General features: G+C 54.0%; 1 protein-coding gene and 3 non-coding genes across 4 annotated transcripts; all 4 read left to right on the forward strand.

Moving 5' to 3' along the window:
• Window positions 1–1,200: 1,200 nt before the first annotated feature.
• On the forward strand, window positions 1,201–8,744 carry RPL3 (ribosomal protein L3). The gene is made up of 10 exons (XM_010599325.3): window positions 1,201–1,306; window positions 2,160–2,352; window positions 3,269–3,437; window positions 4,084–4,219; window positions 5,420–5,606; window positions 6,187–6,347; window positions 7,051–7,152; window positions 7,420–7,515; window positions 8,007–8,126; window positions 8,644–8,744. The coding sequence occupies exons 1-10, from the start codon at window positions 1,304–1,306 to the stop codon at window positions 8,686–8,688; spliced, it is 1,212 nt and encodes a 403-aa protein (XP_010597627.1). The 5' UTR covers window positions 1,201–1,303; the 3' UTR covers window positions 8,689–8,744.
• On the forward strand, window positions 1,787–1,852 carry LOC111747610 (small nucleolar RNA SNORD43). Its single transcript, XR_002783593.1, has one exon. It is a non-coding gene; the product is annotated as a small nucleolar RNA SNORD43 (small nucleolar RNA).
• Window positions 4,029–4,083, forward strand: LOC111747613 (small nucleolar RNA U82P). Its single transcript, XR_002783596.1, has one exon. It is a non-coding gene; the product is annotated as a small nucleolar RNA U82P (small nucleolar RNA).
• On the forward strand, window positions 5,667–5,761 carry LOC111747611 (small nucleolar RNA U83B). The gene has a single exon (XR_002783594.1). It is a non-coding gene; the product is annotated as a small nucleolar RNA U83B (small nucleolar RNA).
• Window positions 8,745–9,094: the final 350 nt, after the last annotated feature.

Here is a 9,094-nt window from a genome sequence, read left to right on the forward strand (position 1 = left end):
GTGCTGATTTTTGAAACACATCTGGCCCCAAAGGTTTCCAGAAAGTGATTGAGGATCTCTATCTTTGCCGCCCTTCAGGGATGGTGTGAAGATTAAGGGAGAGGATTTCTTCTGTTTGTAAACAATGGTGGGAGCAAAGACTAGGCCCAGAATCATCGAACATGTCTGGGTGGGATGGAGGAACTGGAAGGCAATAGGGGAGCGTGTGAACGTGTGTGTAGTGAGGAGGCTGGGGACTTAGAACCTTGGGCGGCAGCCTCAGGACTTAATGCTTAATCCTGAGGAAATCCGGAGTCACGGAAGGTAACACGATGAGATTGATTCGAAGAAAGATTTGGAGGGAGCAAGCCTGGAGGTAAGGAGAGCAGTTAGGGACTTGCGAAGTGACCCGGGCGCCTTGGGAGAGATGAGGGAGGGCCCTTTCAAGCAGGGGGTCTGGAAGGCAGGGAGGGCTGAGCCTGTCGGCCCACAGGCCCGGCTCTGCGAGGCCGGGCAGCTGGAGCCATGACTCCAAGTTCTGAGACGGTTCCGCAGACACCGGACGCCGCTCGCCGCCTGGGAGACCCTCAGCTCGAGCGCGGGCCACTCCAGCTGCAGATCGGGAAGACAGGAACAGATGGGGTTTGGGGGAGGGAGCCCAAAATCAGGACTCGGAGAAGGCAAGTTGGTGTCGTGAAAAAGCATTCTTAAAAAAAGAATTCTCTCAATTTTTGCACTGAGTTGGGACCCAGGAAACCAAGGTTTTAATCTTTCTTTTCAAGAGCTGGTAAGACCGGCGGAGCTTGTTTCACTCCCCTGAACCTGTTTCTTCACTTGCAAAATGGTAACAACGCAGACCTACTGGGTGGAACTGAAACGGGGTTCGCCATGTGTTAAAGCGCCTTGGAAGCGAAGCCTATAGCAGGGTTATTCAATTGCAGCGGTCACGGCAGCTCACGTGAAAACAAGCGACGCCGCCATTTTTCTTCTGCGTAACAGCGCGTTTTGTCATATTTGGCTGCTGCCGAGCGCCGTAAATCTGTTGCATTGTAAATCTCTTGCTTGCGTCTCAGCAGCGCTTCACCAAGTTTGAACCCAATCACTCGCCGTAGAAACTCCCATGCGTGCCTCGGAAGTTGAGGTCTAGGTCGGAAAGAATGCTAGACCTGGAGGAGCATGCGTGGAAGTGGCGCCGGTGCCCGCCCCCCGACCGGACGTTCCCCGCGGGCGCGCGCTCGCACGCCGGAAGGGGCGGGGCCGTGTACGCTTTATATACCGCGCGCCCACAGTCTGCCGACCTCTACCGGCAGGATTCGACGGCGCGATGGTACGTAGGGTAATGGCGGCTGTGTGGCTGCCGGCCACCTCGCCCCCGAATCCGTGGCGAATCGCCGCCATCTGGACTCAGCAGGCGCCTGGGCCCTGCTTTAGAAGCAGGAGGTACTCAGTGGGATCCCAAGTCAGGCCTATTTCTGGAAATGACGAGGCCCGAGGAGATGGCCGCGTGGAAGATGAGCCTCGGGGCCTGCGGCCTGACTGGGCCCGACGTTCCACACCCGGCCACTCTTCCCGTCAGTTTTTAAGTGCTGATCGCGATTGGGGGCCATCAGCACTTTACCTGGCCGTACCTGTGCCTATCGGTGGGACCTTGAGTCAGAGAGGCGGGGCACCACTTTCAGTACTTGCTAAACTAGGAGGTGTAGCGATTACAGGAGGGTGCTGGAGGGGTGACTTTGGGCGGGTTGTTGAGGCCCAGTTCCGAAGTGGTTGGGACAATTCTGGTGAGGCCTCTAGAGTTCTCAGAATCCACAGATGATGAGCCTATTGACGGGCGGACAGAGAACGCTGTGCTGATTGTCAATGTTCTGATGGGGCTCTGTCGAGCTCTAGTGGCCTGCTTTACCAGTCTCGCTCCTTTGGGAGCTGGAGGGAGGAGACCTGGCGTTACCTATCAGTAGCTCAGCCACCCAGCTCCTGAAGTCTTCTTGCGGTCGGAATCTTGATCTATGAAACCATCTGTACGAGGCTTCCTGTGCATCAAGTAAATGGGCTGGTAGAGAAAAAGATGATTAACCTTCTTAAGTATTCTCGTTGATGAGACTCTCAGCCGGGTAGCAGGGAACCAGAGAACTGAGAGCTGCTTGTAAGTTTGGATGTTAATGTCTGTCATTGTCTCCTAGTCTCACAGGAAGTTCTCTGCACCCAGGCACGGGTCTCTGGGCTTCTTGCCTCGGAAGCGCAGCAGCCGGCACCGCGGGAAGGTGAAGAGCTTCCCCAAAGATGACACCTCCAAGCCTGTCCACCTCACGGCCTTCCTGGGCTACAAGGCTGGCATGACCCACATCGTGCGGGAGGTCGATAGGCCAGGATCCAGTATGTACACCTATACGTTTCATATTGGGGTGGGTAGGAGTCAGGCAGACTCCGAAGGGGAATGGGGAACGTGTAGCTTGTCAGAACCCTTTCAAGAGCATGTTCTAGGCTTGTTGATTGAAATTGAACGTGATGTGAGCGTGTCGGTCAAGAGCTACAAGGCAGAGAAGTGCGCTAGTTTTGAGATTGGAGCGGGTGAGGCTTTAAGAGGAACTGTCTGCGTTTATTTTGGCGGGAGCACTTATCTAAGCATAAATTTTTGCCTCACCAAGAAGTCCCCCGTGTTAGGGTGAAGTTCAAAGTAGAAGACCATAGCACTGGTAGTGAGCCATGGTAGGTACTAATATTGCCATCGGGTTGATTTCCAATTCAGCAGCCCCGTGTGTGCAGACTACAGCTGTTCATAGAGTTTTCAAGGCTGTGATCTTGGAGACACCAGGTCTGTCTTCCGAGGTGCCTCTGGGTGGCGAGACTGAACTGCCAACCTTGGGGCTGGTATTGAAGCACTTAATTGTTAGCGCCACCCAAGGACTCTTATTAACAGCAGGTGGTAATATCGTCTGTCGTTTGCCATGCCGAGTTACAGCTGCAGTACTTAGGAGTATTGTTCAGGTAACAAGAGGAAAGGAACACTGGGGAAATGTAAAACAGACTGGTCTTTGGCTGGCCTTAAAATGCAGTGGCGTTAAAAATGCAGATTCCTGCAGACCGAGACATGTTAAGTGACACTGGTTTTGAGTGCAGATGTCCTGTATGGGTTTCTCTTCTGCCCACTAACCTGTGTTTTGATGATTCTCCTGCTTGACACGCACTTATATAAAGTGGTTACCGTTACTTATTTTTCTACAAAATACCGTACCCTCTTTTGAATAGTGGACTTGGCCAGTTGAGTCTTGACAGCCTGGTTTCTTTGCAGAGGTGAACAAAAAGGAAGTGGTGGAGGCCGTGACCATTGTGGAGACGCCACCCATGGTGGTGGTAGGCATCGTGGGCTACGTGGAAACTCCTCGAGGTCTCCGGACCTTCAAGACCGTCTTTGCCGAGCATATCAGCGATGAGTGCAAACGACGCTTCTACAAGAACTGGTGAGGAGGAGGGCTGTTGAGGTTAGGGGCTGCAGAGAAGGGAGAGTCCTGTGCTCAGAGAGGAAGGGCCGCTCTGGCCCCATTTTAATTGCTGCTTTAAGAATAGTATTTGGGGACAGATGGGCTGGAGGGGCCACTGGGTTCCTGAACTGGGAGCAAAGCTCTTGTTTTCAAGATGCTGGGTGTTGGGCTTGGGGCTGAGGACACTTGGTTGCTGGGAAAGTTTGAGATCCCCAGCTGTAGGAACAGGAGAGGAGCTAGGACATCTCCACCCCGGCCTTCCTGCCTGGAGATGGGGTCTGACCACGGTCTCTGGACCTGCTTGAGTTTTCCATTTGCCTCCCTCCCTCTGAGGAACACCATGGGGTGTTGTAGCACTCTGTGAGTGGCTAGATTGGAGCAAGAATTAGCGTGTGTGTTCCGAATGGCATGCCTTCCATTAACCTGTGGACCTCTGCTCAGCTCCGCTCGGCTCTGCCCGATGAGCTCCATCCAGGCTCCGCTTGCCGGTGGAAAAGGCTCCTTAGAAGCCGGCAATGAGCCCCGTCCCCGCCTGGTGCCAGTGTGCCTTCCGCTCACCCTTCCTCGGAGGGGTTGATGAAGGCCTGTGCCCGGCCCCCTCCCCAACTCTGCTCTGCTCCTGAAGGCATAAGTCCAAGAAGAAGGCTTTCACCAAGTACTGCAAGAAGTGGCAGGATGATGACGGCAAGAAGCAGCTGGAGAAGGACTTCAGCAGCATGAAGAGGTACTGCCAGGTCATCCGCGTCATCGCCCACACCCAGGTGAGCACCTGTGGTGGTGCCCCAGAGGGTGACTTGACTGCCTGCCCCTTTGTCTCCTGAGGCAACCTGTGTGTGCGATGCCACCTTCTGGTGGCTGTGATCTTGTGGGTTCATCATGAGCTCAAACTGATAATTGCTAAGCCTCAGGATCCAGGGCAGGGATAAGACTGCTGCTTTCAGGTTTCGTAAGCATTAACCTCCAAGTGGAGGAGACAGGCCACTGAGCAGCTTGAGGTTGGTTACACAGCAGCACAGTCCAGTAACTCCCTGGGCTTCTGGGGCCACTTGACTGACAGTGGCTTCAGAATGCGTCCAGTCCCCCATATCTGGTGCTTAGGTTTTTCTGTTGCCAGCAGAGGGCACTGTGTCCCTGTTAGCTCTTAAGTAGGGAAGTCATACCCGTTTTTAGGAAAATTCTTTGGCCTGGTGACTTAGTATTGTATAATGTTTGCTTGAAAGAGTGGTGGTCAGAGGCTGGCTGTTAGGTATTTTGACTGCTAGGAGCCATGCCTATCGGTTGCCTGAGTAGAATGAATATTTCCATTTTTCACTGAGTGTTTGGCCTCCCTGCACACTGCTGCCCTCTGAGACCCCTGCTCAGCCAGGCAGGTAAACTGCTCCTGACCCCAGAATGCCCAGCTCTGTGCCGTCCAGCATGGTGGCCACTGGCTGCTTTGTAACTCTAAGGATTTAGTCGGTTTCACTAGCCACGTTTTGTACATTCAGTAGCCCTGTGGCTAGTGGCCACAGGTTGTAGCATGTTTCTGCCACTGAATGAGGAAGGTTTTTTTGGGCAACTTTGCGAGCTTTGTGGTTAAGTTCATTTCCTCCTTTAATTGTGTGATCAGCCTGTGATCTTGGTTGTTTGCTGTATTATTTTCTCCATGTCAGAGTGGGTTGTAAGGCTAGATGGCCACGCCAGAAGGAACAGTGGATGAGTTGGTCACAGGATCTGGTCAGATCTGCCTGGTTGGCGTGAGCCCCGTGTCTCTGACCCTGGGTCAGACACCAGATTTGAAAGGAGAACTGAACCTGGTGGGGAGTTAACACGTGGCAGTCCTTCGCTTTTGCCGGTGGGGAAACCTGAATGACGTTCAGAGGGACCTTGCTTACCTTGACAGCAGACCGCATGCCTCAGCCCTTCTGCCATGTGAGGGGCACTTCAAGTCCAGGGAAGTTAAGCATCATCTCTTCTCCCAGATGCGCCTGCTTCCCCTGCGCCAGAAGAAGGCCCACCTGATGGAGATCCAGGTGAATGGAGGCACAGTGGCCGAGAAGGTGGACTGGGCCCGTGAGAGGCTGGAGCAGCAGGTGCCTGTGAGCCAGGTGTTTGGCCAGGACGAGATGATTGACGTCATCGGGGTGACCAAGGGCAAAGGCTACAAAGGTGAGGTTTGTGGGTCTTGAGTCTCTGGTTTACCCTCTAATGTAAGTGATGTCAGGCCCAGCTGTTCAGTGATGAGGCTGTGGAATGAGCGCTGGGCACAGCGCCTGAGTCAAGACTGCGGAAACGTTCCTTGCTGCCTTCCTTCTGAGAACAGCCATGTGGGCAGAGATGGCTGGGGTGGTGGGGCTGCTGTACACGTGAACCCCTACTGTCTGCAGTCGCTGCAAAAGTTGAAGGTTAGGTACTTCTGTCGTCAGTGAACCACATTGTTAATGGGTTTCAATGCTTGCATGCACAGTCTGGTTCAGGATTGCTTCTCCAAGGCTTTGTTCTTGCCCGGATCTGTAGCTTACGATACACCTCTAAGGAGAGGCACTGAGGCTTTGAGTGTGACGCTGGTTGAATCTACCTGTGTTTGTGCCTCATTTATCATTGGGTGGTAATTGTTTCAATGTTGAACACACTGTACTAGCACCTCAAACTCAAGAACACAAATGGGCATTCACCACAGAAGGGCCAGCGGGGTGAGGTGCACACCTCTGATGGTGCACTCAGTGACAGCAATTTGCGTCCATTCCAGGGGTCACCAGCCGCTGGCACACCAAGAAGCTACCCCGCAAGACCCACCGAGGGCTGCGCAAAGTTGCCTGTATCGGGGCCTGGCATCCTGCCCGCGTGGCCTTCTCTGTGGCACGTGCTGGGCAGAAGGGCTACCATCACCGCACTGAGATCAACAAGAAGGTGAGGGAGATTTGTCAACTGAGGATGGCAGCCCTGGGCAGGGAAAGACAATCCCAGGATTGGCAGTTGGGGCAGTGGGGGGTGGGGTTCCAGTCTGTTTCAGCCCTATTCTGACTTCTGGTACCACGTGGACTTAAATCACTCATATCTGAAAAGGGCAATTCTGGCTCTTGGTGTCAAGGCACTTTGTGAATTCCCATCCTTCAGGAAGTCTGGTGTGGTTGACCTTTGGCTTGCCCAGGGAGAAGAGGTTAAGGCATCTCTGAGTTATACAACAGTGTCATTAGTCCGGTCCAGGCCCCTTATGAACTATGGGCTGGGCATCTCTGGTGCCTTGACTCCACCTAGGACTGAGGCCACAGCTGCCTTCCTAGAGTCCATTGCAGGCCAGCCTAGTGGTGTGTCGGAGTTGTTAGGTGCTGCCGGGTTGGTAACGACTCTGTACAACAGAATGAAACACTGCCCAGTCCTGCGCCATCCTCACAGTCGTGGCCGTGTTTGACCCCATTGTTGCAGCCACTGTCAGGCCATCTCCTCTCCGGTCTTCCTCTTTGCTGACCCGCTACTCCACCAAGCACGGGGAGTTCCTCGACCCTTCCCCCCGCCCTGTCTAGGCTACGTGCCTCCCTGGGCCTCCCAGGCTGGCTCCCTGCCCAGTTTCCCTGTCTTGAATGTTCTGCTCACATGTACTTCTTGTGTTTAGATCTACAAGGTTGGCCAGGGCTACCTTATCAAGGATGGCAAACTGATCAAAAACAATGCCTCCACCGATTATGATTTGTCTGACAAGAGCATCAATCCTCTGGTGAGCAATGAGCTGTCTCTGCCAAGTCTCTGATGTATGCGGCCTGCCCTGTGGGGCCTCGCTGAGTGGCCTGTGGGGTGGGGAGCCAGGTGCTTCGGGGGCCTGTGATTCGTGGGGGCTGTTTGCAGAGGCACTAGCCGATCCAGCCAAGGCGCCTGCTGTGTACTCCTGTGTGGCACACCTTAACTTGCCTGTGGGTTATTGGTCTTACCTGTCTCTGGTCCCCACGTTTGAGACCTTTGTTGACCCACTGGCTTTTTCTCACAGGGTGGCTTTGTCCACTATGGTGAAGTGACTAACGACTTTGTCATGCTGAAAGGCTGTGTGGTGGGAACCAAGAAGCGAGTGCTTACTCTCCGCAAGGTGAGGCTGGTCCCTCCTGGCTGCGTGGGTAGGGTGCTGTGACTGGGACCCTTCAGCAAGGGGCTGACTCCCGTGCAGAGAGGTTAAACAGACTGAGAACGTGGGCCCCAGACACACAGGCCTTCTTTGGGAGTCTTGTTGCAGGGGAGTTGGAAGGAAGGAGGGGAGGGTATTGCCACTGCGTTGAAGTCCCGGGAGGAGAAAATTCCCAGTCTGGCCCGGTGGGGCTGTTTGCCTCTGTTCACATGCATCCTTGTTGCCTGGTGGCAGAGAGTGTTTCTTGGCATGTGGGAGCTGGGTACCTTCTGGCCTCCGATCAGGAGGTGCCTGGGAGAAGAGTGGGGAGGAGCCTTTACTCCAGATGGGGTGGTCTTGTTCCCTGACTCAGCAGACCCAGTGGATCTTAATGTCTCCAGAGGTGGTGGGTGGGTCGTGACTTAATGTGACACTGAGAAAGGCCTGGCTCTTTATAAGTGCCTCTTGTCCCACAGTCCTTGCTGGTACAGACCAAACGCCGGGCCCTGGAGAAGATTGACCTCAAGTTCATCGACACCACCTCCAAGTTTGGCCATGGCCGCTTCCAGACTATGGAGGAGAAGAAGGCGTTCATGGTGAGCTGATGTAGCCTGCTTTGGGCCCCCATCAGTCTTTGGGGGAGCTGGGCAGACTGAAGCAGCTGGGCTGGCTCTGCGGGTCTTGGGAAGCATCAGGCAGCATTGTGTCTGGAGATTGACCTAGAGTATTGGCCTCCTGGCAGTTCGAATCTCAGTCACTCCTTGGAAACCGAATGGCGCAGTTCTACTCTGTCCTATAGGGTCTCTGTGAGTCGGAATCGACTCGATGGCACACAAGAGGGTCGGGAAAGGAGCCCTGGTGGTGCAGTGGTTAAGCACATGGCTGCTAATTGAAAGGCCAGGTGTTCAAATCTATCAGCTGCTTCTACAAGAGAAAGATGACAGTCTGCTACCGGAAAGAGCACAGCCTGGGAAACTGTGCAGTAGTTCTCTCTGTCCTAAAGGGTTTCTGAGTTGGAGTTGACTCCATCACAGTGGGTTTTAGGGCGGGGTGTTTGTCACTGGCCACGTTCCTCCACCTCTAATCCTAACCCCTCTGCACCTCTCTCCACAGGGACCACTTAAGAAAGACAGAATTGCCAAGGAAGAAGGAGCTTGATGTCAGGAATAGATGGTGCAGCTGGTGGGGTCTCAATAAAAGTTATTTTCCAGTGACACCTGTGTCTTAACCTTTTGTCCAGGGAAGCTGAGAAGGCAGAGACAGTATAGGGGTGCTTCCCTCAGCTACACCTGGACTGGATGGGGTGGGGGGATGTGAGCCTTGCCAAACCGTGGTCTGCCCCTGCCTCGGGCAGCGGGTTGGTTGTTTGCACAGGGTGCTGTGGAGATGGAGAGGAGGTGATGGCATGAGCACAGCAGGGCAGGCCTGCTGTGGGTTCCCTTAATCCAGGCAGGGGCGGCTTCCAGTTAAGGCTTGTTAGGTCCTTTTGAATCAACACCCGTGGAAGCAGCAGTCGAGATGAAGCATTGTTTTGGGCCAATCTGCAGAAGACATTAAAGTGTTC

This window comes from Loxodonta africana, chromosome 4, assembly GCF_030014295.1.
Source record: "Loxodonta africana isolate mLoxAfr1 chromosome 4, mLoxAfr1.hap2, whole genome shotgun sequence".
NCBI lineage: Eukaryota > Metazoa > Chordata > Mammalia > Proboscidea > Elephantidae > Loxodonta > Loxodonta africana.